A 22,657-nucleotide genomic window follows, 5' to 3' on the forward strand; every position below is an offset into this window, starting at 1 on the left:
TTTGCAAAGTAACCTGCTGCATCTTTATATTATCATACTTAGCATGAAGGGATATGAGAATATTATATGTTCTTGTGTCAGGTAGGCACGAACCTCCTCCATCATCTTCATCAGTGAAGCCCTTTTCAACTGTCCATGGTTACCACAAATGTGAATCATAGTATTAAAGTAACAGTAGTGGAACAATCCTTCTCTAAGCATGATTTCGAATGTTTCAGAAGCCTCTCAATCTGCCCTGCCTTGCCATTGTATCTATCAGGATTATATGTATACGAGCTAAATGTGATCACTTCCACTGCACTGGATGTTTCACTTCCTTCATGCCTCAAGATCCATCAATGACCACTTTTGAAAACTCTTCAGCTTTTTGAAACTCGCGTTTCTTTACAACTGACGACGATCCCATAGTTCGTCATCAGGCTCTATTCCTTGCTTATCATCTCCCAGCAACAAGAGCTTGTTTGCTCATCCCAATTTACTGTAAACATCAATCAGAGTACCATAAGTAGAATTAATAGGCTCAACCCCTCTAAAGCTCATCTCATTCCATAACTTCTCAACATAACCCATTTATGGCTTTCCAAGAATTCTAAACTAATGTTATAATGAATTACATTCAACTATACATGTTTTCTCTTAAACACTCAAAATCCTAAAGCCTGTCCAATTTGGTTGTTCCTCAAAATTATACTCCTTTCCTTGTTACTTAACTTTTCACCCATGGCTTTAATGCTGTCCAAATCCTTACGTTCTCCAAAGTCCAAAATCGTGGATACACCTCCATAGAACCCGTTTCGCAACACTTGGTGTGCATTTTATCCACCAAATTTCCCATAACAAACCAAAATTTCCTCTTTATTTGCAATTTGAAACTTTCCCTCGATTTTTCTCTCCTTTCTTATCCGGGTTTTTCTCCAAAGTCTGGTTGCTTGACTCAGCCCTGAATCAAGACCTGTTTTCGACCTCCATTGAATTTCTTGGTTCCTCCTCCATTGGAGTCTCGAGAAGCCTTTGATGCTTGGTTTTGGTGATGGTTGAGTTTTTCTATGGAGGTGAAATGAAAGTGAGTTCCTTGATGTTGGCAGTGAGTTTGGTAGACATAAAATGTTGAAGCAACTGGTATCAAATGGAGTTTGACAAACATTTCTGTAACGGGAAAATCCGTGAAATGAAGTGATGATGGATTTAGTACCAGAAGCTAATAACATGTTTGTGTGGTAATGGTTTAGGATTTGGTTGTAAAAACATGAATGAAGGCTTTGCTGTTAAAACGATATTCAATTGCTGCAGCATCCTTGGCCTGGCTATTTTAGATATCTAAATCGGTTTTACGCCGTCGTTTTATCATTCCCCTTCTTTTTTAACTGAGACAATTATTTACCACTAACCACATTTTAATATTTTTCTATAAACATACATCAAATATTCTCTCGAGTCTATAAATAAGTATTTATTTCAACAATTTTAATTTTAAAAAATATTAACATTTTAAATTTTAATTAAATATTTTAAAATTTACGAATCAATTTAAAATCTAAATGATAGTACGATTCATATTTAAAGAAATTATATATGTATTTAAAAATGATCCATATATTTTAGATGTATTCCGTGTTAGTTTTGGATTACTATTTGTCACCTAAATTGATGGGAATAGCTTGATTGGTATACTACTCAATTAGAAAATTAAAGTTATAGACTAATTAATCTAAATAATAGTTTAAGGACAATTGTTGCAATTAACCAACATCTACAAGGACACGTAGATTAATAAAAGAACTAGATATATGATACAAACAATTATTGTGAAGTTCATGGAACAATTTAAATTTGAATGATAAATTTGAAATGTTTGTTGCAATTAACCCTAAAAAGTTGCGTAATTAGAATAAAATGGATAACTTGAGGACCTTAATGATTATTTATCGCCTATATTAACGGTTAAATCGACGGAATAACTCTATGATACATTACTAATCATTCAAAGACTCAATTAGAATGTTTGAAGACCAATTAATTAAATAATAGTTCAAGGATGATTGTTGGAATTAACCCAACATCTACCATGACATGAAGATTAATAAAAGAACTTGATTGATATGACACATGAAATTTCTTGGAACAATTTAAATTTTGAACATAATTTAAAACATTTGTTGTAATTAACCCTAAAAAGTTACAGAATTAGAAGAAATTGGGTAATTTAAGTACCTTTGTAACAATTAAGCCTGTTTGAGAATGGATAAAATTAAATTTAAGGATCCTTTGAGAATTATTTCAAATTTGTTGAGAGTGGGCTTTGAACCCACGCCCTTTCGGACCGGAACCTTAATCTGGCGCCTTAGACCAACTCGGCCTATCTCAACAGTTTGTTCAGTTGAAACGTTTAATATTTATTAGAAGTAGTTTATGCAAGAATTTTTATATTTATCAAAGGAATAAAGTAAGAGTGAGCAATTTTTTTTAATAAACAGTATTATAGTTATTTTTAAGGATTAATACTTTTTTTTTTATCATTTGATTTTTTAATATTTTCTTTAACTAATATGGTATGAGTACACTTTAACTAGTCCAAATATTTACAACAGAGGCTATGCTTATAAATTCTATAACATGAAAATTATATATTTAGAATATAAATGTGTGTTTAAAAATAATATATAACAAATAATAATAAGTATGATTTGAAACTAATTGATAATAACACATGAAAGATGTAATATATTTAAAATGAAAAAATAAATTAAATTATGAGTAAAGCACAATGTAAATACATAAATACATCAAATTAAGAATACTGAATGCATTACAATAGTTTATTTTGATGTTGTCATCAATTTTGAATTGATATCGAGTTAACTTGTAACATCAACTCAATCAAAGACATTACCAATATATACAATTGTACGCTAGCCACAGTTTTAAAACTATTCCATAGCCAAAATGAGAATCAAACCGACACTGATTAAGGTAGGAGAGCCATTGCCATTTCACCTAACTCTCACGATTTAATTTTTTTAATACAATAAAAATTATAAACATAAAAATTGAAAGAGTGATTATGTACGTTAGGTATAAAAACACTTAATTGTAAAATATAATTTATTTACTTATTTTTTAAATATTTTTATTTTTATTTAATAATAATTCTAATTAAATTTACTTCAAAAATACAATTGTTTTAAAAATTCAAATATTTTTAGATTTGCTCAAACAGAGTATAATAATTTTAAAGAATTTTTAGTATATTAGCTTTTTCTTAATCTTAATCCTATTTTTGATAAATTATTTTTAATTTAAGGAGGTGAGGGAGTGAAGTGCCTCAATGGGTGGGTCAAGACGAATACTGACGCAGCTATGTATGATGGTTCGTTGGTTGCCGTGGTCGAAGGAATGGTCAAGGACAATGTTGGACGATGGCTCAGGGGTCTGCCCTGTGTTTGAAGCTGAGCTATGAGGGGCCTTTGACGGCCTTAAGCTAGCATGGGAGAAGAGTTTGTCCTTGAAATGGATTGCATATAGACTCTTAATTTCCTAAATGCTCAAACTCTGGATCAAAGTTTGTTAGGGGAAAGAGTGAAGGAATATTTACATTTGATAAAAAAACTTTCGTGTGAATAATGTCTTGAGATAGAAAATTGAGTGGCGAATGGTATGACGAGTTTGGCTATAAGAATGGCTGCCAAATGGAGGGTTTTAAGAAATCTTGTTGGGCGGTGCATAATATTATGATGGTTGAGGTTCCTAACTCAATGCTAGAAGTTGGTTAATAATTTTCTGTTATATTATACAATTTCTTTTATAAAGAAATACACTATTTTATTTAAATATATAAATTTCAATTTGCCTAAATTATTTAAATATATAATTAAAAAAGCGTTATAATAGTTATTTATTATTTTCTTGTCATTATTTTTAATCCAAATAACATTAATGATTTAATAGATAATTTGGATATAATAAAGTTAGTTGCATTGCTCCACCCAACAAATCTCATCTCTTACTAAGGAACCAAATACATGTATTTATGTTAAATTCAATACACGCACAGATATAACAAATTTCCTCACCAATGTTACCAGCACGGCACGGAACATATTTCCAACCTCCTATAAAACCAGTTTCCATTTGCCATCTGAAAGGTCTCAAGCAACGTCCACTGCTTGCCGTTTTGGAGGCTCAAGGTTATTGTTTGATTTTTTGTCGGCGAAATCCTCGGCATTGTAGATGACGGTGATGTAGAGAGAACAGCTTGGTCAACGAGCGATTTTCTCGCCGATCTTTAGCTCTTCTTTTGTTATCTGAAAAAGATCACCACAAGGGCATGGATATGCGTATGCCTGCAACTCCTCGTAACACTGCATGTCCTCTATCTCCACATCGTCGCACGACATCGTTAGGTCGATCAAAGCTGTAATGTGTTTGTTAGGTTGTCCTCTATTGATTTTTGTCTATTTTTGGCTGCCGAATTGGTTGGGCAGAAAAGGAGAGAAACTTTGGCGTCAGCTTATACACAGACGCCAAAAGCCAAAGCAAGGACGAACAGAGCTTTTAATGGCAGAGATTACTAAGTTGAGTCTCTTCGAAAGGGGAAATTTTTAGGGTTTTCGTTTTGAATTTATATGGGCTTAAACTAAGTTATTCAAACTGCTTTAAACTTTTTAGAAGCAAGGGCAGAAAAGGGCTGTCAGGTACCAAGTATTTAAACTTAGACATTAGCCATATGAACGGCTCCTTTTATAATTCGTTTTAAAGAAAGTTGAAAATTACACATCTTCGGATTTTTCAGGGATTCAAATTTTGTGGGAATCTAAATAAATCTTGTAGGATTTCATGCCTCGGCTCTTTAGCCAAAAAAATGAAGGGCTAACAATGCATGGACAAGCTCGTGAAAATTTCCCAAGTCATCATCGTTAAAATTCGGATACACGATCTAACATTATTTGCCGAATGAAATACGAATCCAACATTACAAATTCATATTTCCAAACATAACACAAAACGCTAGAATCTTTACATTATTGCATGTAGTGCAAGGGACAAATTAACCATCTCAGAGATTATTATGATGATTAAGTCCTTAATTACAAACATGTTTGGCCCTAGACGACATGAACCTTTTACCTTTTCATTTGCAATACTTTTTGAACCAAACACCAATGTTAAGAAAGCTCTCGAAATCGGATTGCGGCCTGCAACAAAACGAACATGTATATACATATATTAGATATCAGCAGTATGACATTGTCGTTAGGTTTTGATGAGTGATTAAACTAAGCAAAATATCATAAGTTTCTTCATCATAGCAGGTGTTTACCTTTCAATTGCATGGATGTCATTAGGAAACAGGATGATTTTTGTCTCAACTCCTCGCTCCTTTAATGCCCGTGCATACTATGAGTTTCAAACAGCAATTGTCAGACGTGACCGGAGTTGGATCGTGTCAACTTTCAGATCAGAAAAAGGATGTGTTCATGTGGGTGGGACTGTGAGTACAATAGTAGACAACACATATTCTAATCAAGTATCCTATGTTACCGGATGCTTTTTCAAAATACATATATCCAACACATTCTAATCAAGTAGACAAAATTGTATACCTATGTTAGACACATAAACGTATCTTACACTCAACTCCAAGTAACATAATTAAAAATGAATTACATATCCATCATACTTCATGCTATAGAAAGGAAAGTTATCGTACTTGCAATCCCCCAGAAACCGGGACGCGAAGATCCTGAGCACCTAGAAGAAAGATGGTTGGAGCTTTAACCTGCAAAGACAATAAAAGACAAGACTTTATCTCATCTGATTGTTCACATGATAACCTTTTTAAGGGAAAGCAATGCAAGTTTTAGGGTACCACGCCATGTAATATACATGGATTGATTTTGCTTTATGTAATGCTAAGTCTGCACCGGTGCCAAAGCGTGAAGCATGAAGCTAACCAGTTCAATTGGCATCTCTGGTTCATGCATCATACTGGAAAATCAGTCTTTTGTTTAATGTACCTTAGAAATATGCAATATAGGAGACTTGCTGTAAAAGTGAGTCAAGTGTTCAGCTGAAGGTGCTTCAGTAAAGATAGTTTTTCCTTTGCTTCCGTAAGATTCCACGTAACACCAATCAGGAATATCTGTTGTGGCAACCATGGATGAAAGATTACAAACTGGATTCCGTGCGGCAGCTGCAACAAACTTATTCGGTACCTGTAAAATGTAAGAACAAATTTGTAATATCGAAAACCATAGATTTTCCCTAATACTAAAGAGACACTAACACAAATTTATATTACTTCAATAGAAAGCCTAACCTGACCAATCAAGTGCGTAGTTAGAAAGCCACCATGTGAACCACCAAGAACAGTTATTTTAGATGGGTTGACAAGTCCTTTCTCAATGACATGATCTATAGCTGTGAGTACATCATTGACATCCTGCGCATGAGTCAATGAACGAAGGTTCATAATTTACATAACAATGATCCAAATAGTTATACCCGATATAATAAGTTAATGACTTGAGCACATGTATATCAAGAATAAGCACCTGAGACCCAATTTTCCCAGGAAGAGATTGCAATGCTTCCTCGCCAAATCCCAGTGAACCTCTGAAATAAATTAGCAATGTTGGATGAAGATAAAAGTTATGCCAGCCATTTTATGTAGATAAATCATAAAAAGCTATTTTAAAAAGGAAAATCCTTAATCATGTTAAAGCAAAGATCACAAAAAACCCATAAAGCATTTTACTGTTAGCTATAGGATGATGTGCTGCACTTGAAAACTATCAGCATGACGTTCAACTCGATAAAGTACTTTGGGAAGCAAATATGAAATTAAAGCATCTTATAGAAGGAAAATTTAAGCAGTAATGTGAAAATGAAATGACAAGAAAAACCGGTTCCTATCTCAAGTTAAACTTTCTGAAGAAGTAAAGGTATACTTTCGCTCACCTATAATTTACAATTAATAGGCTGAAACCAAGTGAAGAAAGAAATGCCAATGACTTTGAGAAGCTTGACAAAGAGACGGAATGAGGCCCTCCATGAAGGACCACTATTAGCGGATCAGGTGCATTGTTTACCTTGGAAGATACAAATATTGCCTCAAAAGACTTAGCAGCTCCTGAATGAATTGAACATATTCCATCACCAAAACCATTTTTTTTTTCTTATTTTCATAATGGCAGTACCTCCTATACTAATCAGAGGCCAATGAACACCATAGCAAATAAAACATTAGTTTAGCCTTCAAATCATTCACAAATATATATATACAACTAAAATATATTGCGAACATAAAATCATGTTTTTATCTTTTCCTTTATGGCTTTCAAAGAGGTTGAGGGAAGTTTTTTATGTCAGCTTTTAAGTTTTCGTTGAACTTTTTCCAGTAGTTGCCATCATCAGCTATCACAAGGATAAAATATCGTAAAAAAGAAAAAGAAAAAGAAAAAGAAAAAATATATATACTGCTAAATGTGGTTATCAAAGCATGCTAAGATACAAAAATAACAGCATTGAACCAAACTAGTTTGCAATACCTTTTGTCAAGCAATCAGAAACATCTTTCACTGGAATTTGCGTGATACCAAACTGAAGATGTGAAAGCAGAGACATAACCTGCACCATGAGATGTAAACACTAAAAGAACAACCTTGGTATAAAAGAAATGCAGAATCAGATGAAACAAAAGCAAGCAAAATAAACCTTCTCTGAACATTTAAAAATGGGGCTTGAGACATTTAACCAATGCCAAGCGGTTGTATTAGTCACTTTGTCCACAAGGCAGCCATATTTGATTTGAGGAACATCTATCGGGCTGCTACACACTTTGAGATGAGGAAAGAACAACTACAAATTTCATTTCTCTTTGTTTCGGAAGGAAGGAGAGATTATTGGTTGAGAAAGAAAATTAATTTTACCAGCAATAATGTTGTCCCCGTCTAGTGTCAGAACATTCCATGAAAAACCTGAGTCAGCAGTGCTGATTCGTAATACTTCACCACTGTAATATGGTAATTACGTCATCAAATAATGAAGTAGAATATTAAAGTCTATGCACCTGACAAACTGACATATAACCAATAGTCACCTTAACACATTTACAGAAAGTATCACTTGACAGCTGCGCCAATAGGAAGATAAAATCATAGTGCATCCATCCGAAAGCCATGGCTTACTAAGAAAACTTGAACAGTAAAGCCCCGGAAACTGACCATCCTCGGCACAGTTCACAACAGGAATCTACAAAGATTTAATAGAATAAACAGGTTAACCTGTCACATGTAAACCTAAGAAAGTAGAGATTAAAAACCAGATTTGGTAGCAGCATGTATATATTCCAGCAAAAGGATCATCATAATGACCCAATTTGGTTTTGTTATATACCAAAACAGTAGTCAGCAGTAGAGGAAAGAAAGCAGTAACTAGAGGGAATGGGAATTGGGGATTTAGAATGGTTTTTTCTCCCCCCAAAGAACCCCAAATGAATCTCATAAATTGCATGCTCTAAACTGAACTCATCACCTTCAACTTAAGCAGAGAAATGTGGAGGGCTTACCACATCAATGATCTTTGTAGATGAGCATAGCTTGCCATCAGTAGGCCAATCAATTCGGTGAAGAGAATCAGTTGCAGAGTGTACTCCAGAGTCCACTGAGGCTTTTGCAGACAGAAACACAATGAACTTTCCATCTGGGCTGGGGGAAATGAAACATAACACACATATAAGGAGGAAGCTCCAAAGATGTAGACTGTATGTAAAAAGAGGCCCTCTTTAAACATTTAGGCAGCTGCTAAATAAAGGTTCCAGTTAATTAAGCCATATTGAGGGAAGATTTTCATGGGAAATATGCAATTCTAGACAATCATACAAAGACTTCCACGCAAAGATTTACATTACACTCTCTGAAAAGAAGCAACAAACAAAGACGTTCAACCAAGATATGGTACTCCGCATATAACAGAGCCTCATAGGTGCTATAACAAGAAAAGATTGAGAGAACACTCTTCTTTCCTATCTTGACTAGTAAAACAAGGAAACAGATATTATACCGTAAGACAGCTACCCAAGCAATTAGAAGAAGAGAAATTGAAAGTTTAACAGCAATGAATTATTTTACAAACTCGTGCATGAAGAAACTGACTTGAACTTAACCCAGGCTAATTACAGAAGAGGAACTGAAATAAAGGCTGGTAAAAAAACTCATGTTTTACATCAATTATTTGAACTAAACAAATGCAACAAAGATATGACGTGGTTGGATGAACAAAAGTTTTCTAAACCTTGTAAAGACAGCATAGATACAGAAACAATCAAGTCTTCTCCCACATCACAGTGTGAGCTAAGGGTAGACATAAATTGTTTGCAAAAAAGGAACTTCAAAAGGCACTCAGCAGTTTGTTCAGCTATCGTGTACAAGATTTGAGGAAAAGAACACGAAAAGAGGAGCTGGGGAATTCTGAAAAAGGATTAGCGACGACCATATGCTTCAGGCACAAGCCCAAAAAGTGAGGGTAAGAGTTAAATAGCATACCTGAATTGTGGAAAGAATGCACTACTTATGCTTTGTGTTAAGTTGACAACAGTCAATTCCTCCATTGATCTGTCACCAGAAAATTATATATTGTGATTAAAGGTACCACATTCAAGTTCCAACATGAAAATATATGAATGAAGAAAATGTTGGAGATTAAAAGCAATTTAGTGAAGCAAGCAACCCACTTGAGATCTGACTGAGCAGCTTCTGACTTATAAAGTGGAACCTTCACTGCATATAATGCACAGGGCCTGTTATAGCAGTATTTTATACCAAGTTTTCTCGGATCTGCTGACCACCCCACGAAAACCAGATATTGGTCGATGCTTTCCACTGGTGGAGCCCAAACGACCTGTCCTACACTCAAAGACTTTGCAATTCCTTTAACAGCATGTACCTCGCCACTGTGATATGGAGGGAAGTTTAGTGAGGGTTCTTCCACCGCACAAAAGCTCTGTGCCATAGCATTGATTAAAATAGAAAACCATATGTGAAATGAAACCTGTTAAGATTGATCACAAAGAGTGCAGGCTGCCTTTTTCCTGCATAACATTCCCCCCATTCTTCCTCCCAATCCCCTTGACCTTTCCAGCTCATGCATTCTTTATCTTTTGCAGCACCTTGCTTGTAACCCTGACAATCAAACGAAGGCTTGCAGGGAGATGGCTCCTCAGCAACATAAGCAATAAGAGATTCATCAGAGTTCCAAGAGATTCCCTCGAACCTATACCATTAAGAAAGATTTCAACTTTGCTAAGTTTGCTGGGATAATAGCTACCGATAAAGTTACTTATAACAATCCTGTAGCAGCTACAAATGCTACTACAACTAGGCAATGATGCTCTTATGAGCAGTTCTAGAGTTTCTACCATATTTACATTGATGAAGGTGAAAGTTCAACTTAAGTTACTTAAACCATTTACTTCTGGACCAATGACTATGTTAACATAGTGTGCAAAACTGTATCATCAGAGAGAAGAAATTTACCAGCCATCAGCATACACTGAGCCATGAGTGGATTGGGGAATCCGGAACTCCTTCTCCAACCGAGATGAACTCCATATTTCAAATTGTGTGGGAGATTCATTTTCAGGATTTCTAATCACAAGAAGCTTGGAACCTGATGGTGAAGGAACAGTTATAGACACTCCTGTCATCTCAACAGGAAATGGTGTCCATTGGAAGTTTACAGTATTGTTACTTTCTTTCGAAATACTAGTTGACAACATAAACTTTCTTTTCTTGTTTGCCAAAAGATTCGGTTGGCTAATTAAAAACATTGCTTGGGAGCATATTCCTGCAGCAAAAAGTTTCAAAAAACAGCATTGGGATCAGCGATAGCATTTTGGTTTTAAATAAAAAGAGGAACACAAAAGAGAATGATGAAGAAACGTTAGCCTTCCTACCACTTTCAGACTTAAAAACCCATGCCTTGTCGATGCTAGAGATATTAGTAAACTCTTGAAGTAATTTAGACTGGGAAGCATATTCTTCCTCGGTAGCTTCATCTAGCCCACTGGCAATTCCTTCACAGTACCAGCTTTAGAAGAATCCATGGCCAAAATAGCTGGTAGATTTTTTCTACATGTAGGATGAAAAAGAAAATCATCAAGGAAAGTTCCAACAGAAAACTAAGCAGAAATATGCTTCACATTCCCACGAAGAAATTTGATATTCATCAATCAGGTTTCAGAAAGTACAGCAAACAACATAGTTTCGAAAATATTATTAAGCCACAACAATAGATCCAACGAAGTAATGCAAGCAAAAGATGCAACGGAGATTGGATGTAAAACACTTAAAACTACAAATATGACTTAAATTCGTTTTTGAGTGATCTTATTACTTTAAATTCACTAAACGGTAATCAGCCATCATAGTTCGACGATGCCACAATACATATTCTCTAGTTTTGTACTTTGTTCCAGCCAAGATATTGCCTAATGCTTCTACGACTCCACTCCAGATTAAAATCACAAACAAGTGTGTCCTAGAAAAAGGGATAGGCTAGCAAATCTGAAATGATTTCAATTCAAAAGGTACCAAAAAGATTTCTGAAACTGTGCATGGATTAAGTTGAATATTTTGCAATCATTCTTTGCATTAAGTTTGAACTATAGTACTATACCACTTCTCAATAGCACAGATCAATAGTCAAGCAAACCTGAATACCCAAAACCGATTATTTCAAGATATTGACACTGATTATACATTCCAAAGACGCTATACATATAATCATCCCATCAATCAAGAAATGAAGAATACAACTATTTTGTATCGAAAAACAGCTGACCCCCAAAACTAATATGTAAACTTGATAGCTCGCTCCAACCAGTATCGAACAGGCAAAAAGGAAGCTAAACAAAAGATATCCATCAACCGGTTTACCATCAAAACAACAACAACAAAAAAAACTCTCTTTTCCAAAAAAGGGAAAAATGTACAGAAAGAGCTTACACGTAGTGAGAAATGGGAGTGGAGCTGAAGAGTGAGAGACGAGGTTGAGAAGAGAAAAATAAAAGAGAGAATCGAGGAGAAGCTGCTAATGTCCCTGACCAAATAGAGATTTTACTGCTGATACTGGTGAAGGATGCTAATGGTAAGGTCCTACTCATTTCAAGATTCCTAACTTTGACATTTCTTTATTTTATCCACCAATTATTAATTACAATTAAGTCTGAAAATGGTAAAAAAAAGCAGCCAAGTGGATGCCCCCGCCATAAAAGGATAAAAATATCCATCCCAAGAAACTAGGTAACAGCCTTGTAAACTGAAATTTTCTCGCGGATGAGTGTCTGATGAAATCGAATCAAATTGAGTGGAATCTAGTTGGAACTGAATTAGAATTTAAATATTTCAAAATAAAATTTCTTATAATATAATTAATTTCATATTAGAATATATAAATTTGGAGTGATATTTTAATACGAGTAACTTGAATCATTAATTAATTTATTTAGATTTTAAAATTATTATTTTAGAATATTTAAAGTTTTAACTTTCTTTATATGTTGTTTAGATATTTTAGATTATTATAATTTTTTTAAAATATAAAATTTAGAATTTTTATAAATATTTAGAATTTTAAAATTATTTTAAATTTTTGAAAATTATTTTGAATTTTGGTTGAGAGAGATCAATTTGCTCATTTTAAAAATTGACAGAAATCAAATAGGTATTTATACTTATTCAAATTATTTGAATTATAAAATTCAACTCAATTCGAATTTCGAATTTGAAACTCGAATAACTAAAAATTTAAAAAAAATCAAAAAATAATTCGATTTTTTCAAATTGAATCAAGTTTTGTCCACCTCTAATTATACCAACTCTTATCAGGATTAAGATAAGCTTATTTATAGAATTCACATTAATTATGATAAAGATTAGTTTTTTATATAAAAATTTATATTATATAGTTAAATAAAAAATTTTAAATAGTTGGATGATTTAAATAAAAATTTCAAATAATTTAATAATACTTTGTAACTTTTAAAGCTAAATGATCAAATATATAAATTTACTAATAATTTAAAAAATTTAAATATATTTTATCTAATTTAATTTAGTTTATTTATATAATCACATCCTTAACCGGTGATATTAATAATTTCAAATTCAAAATTAGGCCAGCATCCTTTCGCTGTAAGTAATTTTTTGAAAAGATGAACTATTAAACATTAAATGTGTAATTAAAAAATAAAACACACAACTATTACATCACATCTCATAATTAGGGCAAATAACCAAAAAAGGCCGTTTTTTTTTCAAAATTTACCGAAATGGGCCAGTTTTTTAATTATTTACTGGAATGGGCCATTTTCCGCGAAATCGCGTCCACGTCAGCGCGATGTCAGGGTACGCGCAGGAAATCACGTCCACGTCAGCGCGATTTGCTGACGTGGAAGGAAATCGTGCCCTCTAGGACGCGATTTGCTGACGTGGCATGAACAGTGTGTTTTTAGCTTGGAAAACTTTGAAAGGCCATAACTTTTGGCTCGGTTGTCCGATTGAGACAAATTTTTTTTTGATTTCGAATAAATTTTTGAGATCTACGCGCTGGAAAACTGCTTAGAGATGAATAGGGACTAATTTGTAAAGTATAATTTGTTAGTTACGAGTATAGGGACTAAAGTGTAATTATTTCAAAATTAGCACGAAATTTTTGTATTTAAGAATATTTGAATGTTATGTAAGGATGAAATTGAATTTGAATTGAAAAACGAAGCTTAGATTTGAAAATATGACTATTTAGGTTTTAGGGACTAAATTGAATAAAATAGAAAATTTTAGGGAACTTCTCAAAAGTGGAATGAGCTGACTTATACCTATAACAGGATGATATAAGACAATTCTGTAAAAAAAGATCCGGTGTTTACTTCAAATAAATGAGGAAAATAACGATTTGAATGTTTCAAAATTCAATTTTAAACCGAAAAAAGCAAAATTTAGGGGCAAAAAAGGATCTTTTTCGATGAAAACTTCGGCAAACCGTCTTCGAGTTTGCCAGCGCGTAGATCTCAAAAATTTATTCGAAATAAAAAAAATTCGTCTCAATCGGACAACCGAGCCAAAAGTTATGGCCTTTCAAAGTTTTCCAAGCTAAAAACACACTGTTCATGCCACGTCAGCAAATCGCGTCCTAGAGGGCGCGATTTCCTTCCACGTCAGCAAATCGTGCTGACGTGGACGCGATTTCCTGCGCGTACCCTGACATCGCGCTGACGTGGACGCAATTTCGCGAAAAATGGCCCATTCCGGTTAATAATTAAAAAATCGGCCCATTTCGGTAAATTTAAAAAAAAAATGGGCCTTTTTTGGTTATTTGCCCTCATAATTAACCTTATGGACTATTTTATTTTGGCTTTACGGGTTTGATGTTAGTATAGTTGGGCAGTGTCTGTTCATTATGAAAAGGATAAAGAAAAAGCCCACAAGCCCATCATCTTACGCCTGTATATATAAAGCAAGGAACATCTCTAATGCATTAACAGAGACGATGGTTAAATGAAATTTTTTCATTTTTAGTCCTTGTCAAATATTAATAATTCAGGTTAACTTTTTAGATTTAGTCCTTTGGATAGCATTAAAATGATAAAATTATACTTTTATCCCCTAAAAATATAAAAATTTTAAAGTTATATGTTATTAAAATGGTAAAATTATATTTTATTATTGTAAAAGTATATAATTTAATTCCAACCCTCTAAATAAATTTTAACTTCGCGCCGTAAAATTTTCAAGTTTCAACTCTTAAAATTTTATTACAAAATTTCAAACTTCATCAAACCAATTAAACCCTAGATTCTACCATTTAATTTTTTTCCTGGTCCTATGTTATTATGAATGATGAAATGATGACGACTTTAGTGCTCCACTACATGGGGAAAAAAAGGAAAAAAAACTCATCCAAACAGTCGCTATTCTTTTATTGAAATTCAAAGATGCCACCATCAGTCCTTGTCAAACACTGCTGCACATTTTCTAAAAGATGCAGAATCTGTCCAATGCCTATTAACCAACTCAACTTTGATTATGAATCTTCCATTGCCATTTTCGATTTTTAGCTTTTGAATTCTTCAAAAACCTTAGATTTTAGTATCGCCATTTCAAACTTACCAGCTCTCAACCGCAAAACGGATTGCAGACTCAAAGACAGAGATGATATAGGTTTTTGGATTTTTATATTAATTTGAAGTATTTGAATTTTAGACTTGTTTATTTTATAGCTTTCTTGAATATTATTTGATAATAATTTTTATATGATATTATTTTTAATATATATATATAAGATTTTAAAATTATTTTTATTATTTTAAATACAAAAGATTTACTTTTTATGTTATAAAAATTAAAAATAATGATAAATTCAATTCAATTTTGAGTAACCACATCTGATAAATTTAAACTCTATAAACCATCGTGGGTTTTATTTTATTTTTTCTTCAACCCTACCCTACGCCTCAAAAGGTAATCAATTATGCTGAACCTTTGATTACGCCTGCTACCTTATTGGCTGCTTGTTTTGAACTTTCCTGGTCCACCAACGAAAAACCATTACGATCAAAAGAGTTGACTTTAATTTTTCTGGTCTTTCCATTTACCTTCAAACTCATTTGCTCTTATATGTTGCCATTTTCATTCCCCCTAAAGTTTAGGTATAAAATTCATATCTATTTCTTTTTATGAATTGAAATTGTATTTTCATTTACAACATATTTAAATTTATGTCACAACCATAAATGAGTGCATTATGCACTTATTGAATTGATAGGTCGTGATATTAGAATAATTTGTATCAATTCTCAAAGTATATAGTTGTAACATAGATTCGGGATAGAAAAAAAATTTTAAATAAATATAAACAATGGATCAAATATGCTCTAAGTCTTTATATTTTTTATACACTTGAAATTTAATTTTAAAATTTAAAATACAAGTCCAATTGTTAATTAATATAATTTTTTGTTCAATTTGCTAGCACGTCATTTTGAAATAAAAGAAATGCTCATTTAATAGTAATGTAAAAAAATATTGTAATAAACTTAAATTTAATAGAAAAATTTTAATTGTGTCAACAATTGAACTCGTATTTTTAATATTAAAAAGTAATAGAACTAAATTCTTTAAAATAAAATTAGAAGGGCTAAATTTTGAATGTGAACAAAATAAAGGGACCTATAACACCATGAAAAAACACTAACTCGTAATCAACCTGAATTTAGTAAAAAGTTTTTAATTGTGTGAATAATTAGATTTATGTTTTTAATTCTAAAAAATACAAAAACTAATGCAACGTTTGGTATGATGAAAATCACCTTTCTAGAAATTTAATCAGTTGGAAAGTAATTTCAACATTTGATATGTCAAATTTGATTTACTTTTATATTGATTTAGAATGTTAGTATGTTAATACACGTAAAACAAAAAACAAAAAACTATTGCCTCCTTCTATTTAATTTTCTCTATTACTTCAGAAGATTATTCGCAATGATTTTTTTTTCTCATTTGCAAATTTGATTTAGCACTTGTATTCGTGTGAAATACTTATTTTTTTTTGTAGAATATGGGTAAAATTTTTCTATTTAAGTTGTGTAAAATTTGTGGGTCAATGTATTATTATGAATAAATATATCATTAAAAAATAATATAAAAAAAGATGGGTAGTATTATGTAACAGTCAAATTTTCAGTGATATCGGAAACAATGGTTCGAGACCACTAAATCCGACGAGTGAGTTCGAAATTTTTATTATTATTTAGTAATTATGATTTAAATGTGATTTTAGAAAGATTTGTGAAATAGTGATTTGAGTTTAGATGGAATTATTAGGTTAATTGGTTTTGAAAATGGGGTATCGAGACCACAATTTTATAAATTGAGCCATAAATATTTTTATAAAAATTTACGGAGTGTCATTAAGTTAGCATTAAAGTTTCGTTAGAAAATTTTAGGGTTTGTTTGATTGCCAGTAAAATATTTTCCGTAAAATGATTTCGGGAAAATGTTTTACTTTGCTGTAAAATGATTTACTGGAAAATATTTTTTGGTGTTTGATTGAATCTGTGTAAAATATTTTCGACTGTTTGGCAGATTTCTTGGAAATATTTTTCGAAAAAATTGTTTTTACATATATTGATATATATTAATAAATTTTTATATTTTAAATTATTTTTACATATATTGCAATGATTTATTTATAATAATACTCAATTATTAAGCTACAATATTAATCGTTATAAATTGAAAAAAATTAATATCAAATAAATTATTTGTAATTGTGTTAAAAAAATAAGTATTGAATAATTAAAAAAACAAGTTACTGGGAAATCGATAAACAAAAGCAATTTTCTACCGGAAATGAAGGAAGGAATGAAGGAGGCGATAGAGAGGAGAGCACGAAAAATGTCTTACGAAAATTGAAAGGGTAAGACATTTTCCCTAAAATGTAACCCATTTTCCCTTGTTTTGGAGTTCATTTTCCAAATGGAAAATGTTTTCCGCCAATCAAGCGCTGGAAAAGTTGGAAATGATTTTCCGGAAAATTATTTCCTTCAATCAAACAGACCCTTAATGTTTTGATAGTTAATTAAATAAAAAAGACTAAATTGAAAAATGTGCAAAACTTGTTAAAATGATTAAATAGCTTAAGTGTTACATGAGGGAGGACTTAAAAGGCAAATTAGCCCAAAGGTGATGGCTTGGGCGGCATAGGCAGAGAAAAATCAAAGAATTAGGTAAAATAAGGGCAAAATTAGAAAAGTTGAAAAATTTAGCTTACAAATTGAAATAAAAAGAGAATTCTAGAGAATTTCTTAAATTCTCAGCCAAAAACACCATTGAAGAACCCTTAAGAAGCTGGTTTTCATATTTTGCTACATGTGAGTTCAATTCTTGCTCTTTTCTTGAAATTTTTGTTTTTTAAGACTCTAGCAACTAAATTCAACTATCTAATTCATTAATTTTTGATTTTATGAGTATTCTTGAAAGTTACCATTGATGAGTGCTGGATGTTTATGATGAATTAACATGGATTTGAAGCTTAGTTTTGTCATATGATATTTTATCAAGTGATTTCAAGGGAAATTGATTTTAGGAACAAATTGTGAAAAAGATTAAATCTTAGGGTTTGGTATTAAATCTTGTTTATCAAAGGCTGTGTAATGGTTTGGAATGTTTAGATAATGAAAGAGCCCATTTTTGCTCGGGCCAATACCAGCAAAACAAACCCAAATGATAAAAACAAAAACAGTCCATTTACAGAAAATTTAAACCCAAAATTACAATGGCCCGAACGACCCAATAAGAATTAAAACCCTAAAGCCCGAATGGCCCAAAACCTAAACTGGTTTTCAGCCAAGAGCAAACCCTAGCTAGCCGCTGCTCCTGCCCTAGCCTCTATCACCTCCGCACGAGCACGCCTCTCCCCACATACGTGTCACATCCGTACCTCCGTACCCGTACACCTGCAACGAACACACAGCAGCAAAAAACGACAGAAAAGGGGCAACAGAGGGGATTCGGGATTGATTTTATTTTTTTTTCTTTTCATTTTTCTGTAATTCTGGCTATAAAGAAGCCAATACAAACACTGTAAGAGGAGGGCATATTGAAAAAAAAAGAGGATTAAAAAAAAAGGAGAATACTCGTAAGGTGATTTTGAGTTTTTCTTCTCTCTCGTTTTCTATCATTTTCCGATTCTTCTTTTTTCCTTTTCTTTTTATTTACTGTTTGAGAAAATGAAACAAAAAAGGGGGGAGGATTTACCCGATTCATCATTCGGTTGCGCCGCCGTCGGGATTTTCCCATCGGTGAAATCGGCCCCGAAAGGTGGAGTTAGGGGGTTCTTCCTATTGATCCTTGCACCAAATGAATCTGGTCTTTGATCGGGTCTTGAAACGAGGAATGGAACGCCCCTTTTGCGCAACGCTGGCCACCGTTCAAGGTGGCGCTATGGCGGCGTTGAGGAGACCCTAAAGGCCGGATGGTTTAGGGAAGAAGAAATGTTTTTTTTATTTTGAATTTTTTTAAAAAAAGGGGTGGCTGAAATGAGGGTTATCAGAAAATTTTGGCTTAAATAACCTGACCCGCGCGGTGACCCGACCCGGGGAAGGATCCGTGCGTCACGTCTTTCTGGTTTATTTGCACAACCAGTCCTCCTTTGTTTTATATCGTTCTAATCTGACTTTCTATAGTTTTCGATTTATACAATATAGTTTATTCTGGTTTCAATTTGGTTCATGGTCAAACGGCGACGTTTTCGATTTGAATTCTTGAACTTATGCGTTTAATTGTTGCTTTAGTCCTCAGGCTTTCGATTGATTGTAAATTTAGTCTTTTAAATGCTATAATTTCGATTTAATTATTTATTTTTTTAAAAATTTTATTCTTATTAATCATAATATTCTGTTTAATTTTATAAATATGATTTGTTGGTTTAAAATTAGCTTAGTATCTCTTTTAATATGTTTATTTATGGTAAATTTTAAATATTAGGATTAACATTGTTTTCAAATTTATTATTTAATATAATTTTAAGATGCAACATATTGTTATTTCAAATTATTATTAACATGTTTTGATTTTATCATACATTATTTTAAAATTTATCATTTTTATTTTCAAACTCTATATCATTATATGTTTCATCGTCTATATATATAAAAAATGCTTTCATAATAATTTGATATACTTTGTACATATTTTAATAATTTATTTTGTGTTATAACTTAATTTTTTTTATATATAACATTTTTAAATGCCATTATACGTGTTATTAAATTATTTTAAAATATATATATTTTTTTGTTTTGATGTTTGATATTATTATGATTATAAATTTCAAGTATTTTTATATCTATATGTATGTTAAGTCGATTTCATTCATAATTTACTTCTTTCAAAACCTATTTAGGTGATTATTTATTTTAAATTATATATGTATTGAGACTTTTACATGGTTATTTTATAGGCATTATTTAGGGTAAATTAATAAATATATTATTTGTTTCAAATCTATTTTGAATATTATTATCCAATGTTGTATCATATTGTTTCACGTCCATTTTGAGTTCATGTATGAATATTTTAGCTTATAAATGTTGTTATTAATAAATGTTGTGGTATTTAATTCATTTGATATTTGGCAATTAGGACTGATATTTACATAACATGATAAGAATTGTCGTAGCCATTTTTGTTTGAATTCATCCATTGTTTATTATCCCTCAGTTTGTATTTAGATTACGAATTGTATCTTTTACATTATATATTGTTATTCAATCATGTTTCCTTTGTAAGAGTTGTATTTTATTAAAGCACTATGATCATTTTATTTCATAATTCCTAAAAAGGCTTGGTGTTCATAAGTTCTTGAGAGAATTGTGCCCTAACTCACTGGGGCTTCAATTCTTCTCGATGAATTTAGGTAATCAAGTGTTCATTTTATCGAAACCATACCACTTTTAAAAATAAAATTTTTAAGATTTCAAAATGTTGGATCCTAACTTACTGGATATGACATTTTGTATCTCGATTTAAAAAAATAAATAAATAATAAAGGCAATATTTGGTGTTTAGGAATTTCGAGGAAATCGAACCCTAACTTACTGGGTTTTGATTTTCTCATTTGATCCAAATAATCAAATATCCTTCTCAAAATGCATAGATTTTAAAAGTCAAAAGATAAACTTAATTTTGAGGATTTGAAATGTTGCACTCTAACTTATTGAGTGTGACAATTTATTCCTTTGAAATAAGTGAGCCTTATCATCCAATCCATTTTATTCAAGATAAACGGATCGTATTTTAAAATCTTTTCAAAATTTCGACATTAAGACATTAAACAATCAATTCGGTACCAATTTTGGGCGTCACGAGGGTGCTAACCCTTCCTCGTACGTAACCGACTCCCGAACCTGTTTTCTCAAAATTCGCAGACCTAAAATCATTTTTTAATGGTGAACCGATCACACCTCAATAAAAGATCAGTGGCGACTCCCATTTTATTTTCAAAGTCGATTCCCGTTTTTTTTAAATATCAAAAATGGTGTCAACAGATAAAGTATTACTTGACAAAAATTAGCTTATTTGATGGGCTAATTAGTAAGGGACTAAATTGCAAAAACTGTAAAAGTTAAGATAATTTTGTAATTTTGAAATTTAAAGGGTACTGATTGTAAAGTGAATTAAAACTGAAATATGCTAATGCATGAATAATTTTATATTTTAGATCAAGAGCCCGTAGACCAACGAGAAAAAGGAAAATTAACAGAATAATCCTTGAACTACTACAAACTTACAATTTAACCCAGGTAAATTCGTATGGTTAAAGTTTAATAGTTATTTGGAAATTGATGAATGATGTTACATATTTAATAAATTGTTGAAAATGGAATATTGCTAAATTTATTGTGTATTAAATATATTATTGAATAAAAAATGAAATATTGTTGTATTATGAATTAGATTGGATATCTGGCTAAAGTAGAATGCAAGATTGAGTACATTCGTTCTGTGCAAATGAGGAGTTGACGGCAAATTACCCAAGTAAACTGGGGGTTCAACATTTGTTACGAACTTCCGTGTTTGTTTTCCGTTTAGCTTTCATGAGCTTTAGTTAACTCATATGAGTTTCAGTTTAACCCTTCTGGGTTTCAGTTTAGCTCTTTTGAGCTTCAGTTTAACCCTTATGGGTTTCTGTTTAGCTCTTATGAGCTTCCGTTTAACCCTTACGGATTTCCGTTTAGCACTTATGTGCTTCTGTGCAGCCTTCGGGGTTTTGTATACGATGTACTCATATCCGTAAGATGTTCTCCAATTTGACAAAGGTTGGTAAGTGACATATGAAGTATTATTGAAAAATTTAATGATATCATCGATTTTGAGATGAAATAAGTGAAATCATCAATTGAAGTTGTGATTGGCAGGAAATGTGTAATGAACGATTTAGTTAATTGCATCATTATAGGATGCTCGGTAATATTTAAGTTTAAAGCCAACGAACTTACTAAGCTACATTTAGCTTACTTGTGTTGTTTAATGTTCTTTGTAGATTTTCGAGTAGCTGGGAGGTCGAATCAATGCATCGAATCACACTATCCAACTTGCCGGTAGATTTTGCTAAACATACTATGTTTTATATGGCATGTATAGAAATTGTAACACCCCGAACCCGAGACCGTCACCGGAGTCGAACACGAGGTGTTAACAGACTTTTAAAAATTTTCCAGACACTGCCAATCTGCGTAACAGTCGCTTTAAAAATCATATCTTGAGTTTCACAACTCGAAAATTAGTTTCGTGATTTTTACCTGAAACTAGACTCACATTCCCATCTACATATTTTTTTCTAGAATTTTTGGTCGGGCCAATTAGTACAGTTTATTAGTCAAAGTCTCCCATGTTACAGGGATCGACTACCCTGACCTTTGCGCATTACGACTTGGATATCTCCTTGTACAGGGCTCCAATACTGATGCCGTTTGTTTCTATAGAAACTAGACTCAGAGAGGAATCTATACATATATGGTATGACTTCTAATTATCTCTGGTTAATTTAAGGTAAATTTTCAAAGTCGAAACAGGAGATCCAGAAACCGTTCTGGCCCTGT

The 22,657-nt window shown here is 32.2% G+C and overlaps 1 protein-coding gene, 1 non-coding gene and 1 pseudogene across 2 annotated transcripts; all 3 read right to left on the reverse strand.

Moving 5' to 3' along the window:
- LOC121220790 (acylamino-acid-releasing enzyme-like) overlaps positions 1–570 on the reverse strand; it is a 6,193-nt pseudogene extending 5,623 nt beyond the window's left edge.
- Positions 571–2,284: 1,714 nt separating this feature from the next.
- Positions 2,285–2,366, reverse strand: TRNAL-AAG (transfer RNA leucine (anticodon AAG)). The gene has a single exon. It is a non-coding gene; the product is annotated as a tRNA-Leu (tRNA).
- A 2,544-nt stretch (positions 2,367–4,910) lies between these two features.
- On the reverse strand, positions 4,911–11,420 carry LOC107929144 (acylamino-acid-releasing enzyme). The gene is given in 19 exon segments (XM_041100263.1): positions 4,911–5,192; positions 5,318–5,394; positions 5,708–5,776; positions 6,015–6,212; positions 6,317–6,439; positions 6,552–6,612; positions 6,958–7,129; positions 7,548–7,626; positions 7,714–7,835; positions 7,929–8,011; positions 8,099–8,250; positions 8,567–8,705; positions 9,543–9,611; positions 9,731–9,949; positions 10,048–10,269; positions 10,533–10,842; positions 10,952–11,065; positions 11,068–11,126; positions 11,392–11,420. Coding segments are annotated over 19 exon segments (2,361 nt in total). The 3' UTR covers positions 4,911–5,128.
- Between the last annotated feature and the right edge of the window lie 11,237 nt (positions 11,421–22,657).

This window comes from Gossypium hirsutum, chromosome D09 (genome assembly GCF_007990345.1).
Source record: "Gossypium hirsutum isolate 1008001.06 chromosome D09, Gossypium_hirsutum_v2.1, whole genome shotgun sequence".
Lineage (NCBI taxonomy): Eukaryota > Viridiplantae > Streptophyta > Magnoliopsida > Malvales > Malvaceae > Gossypium > Gossypium hirsutum.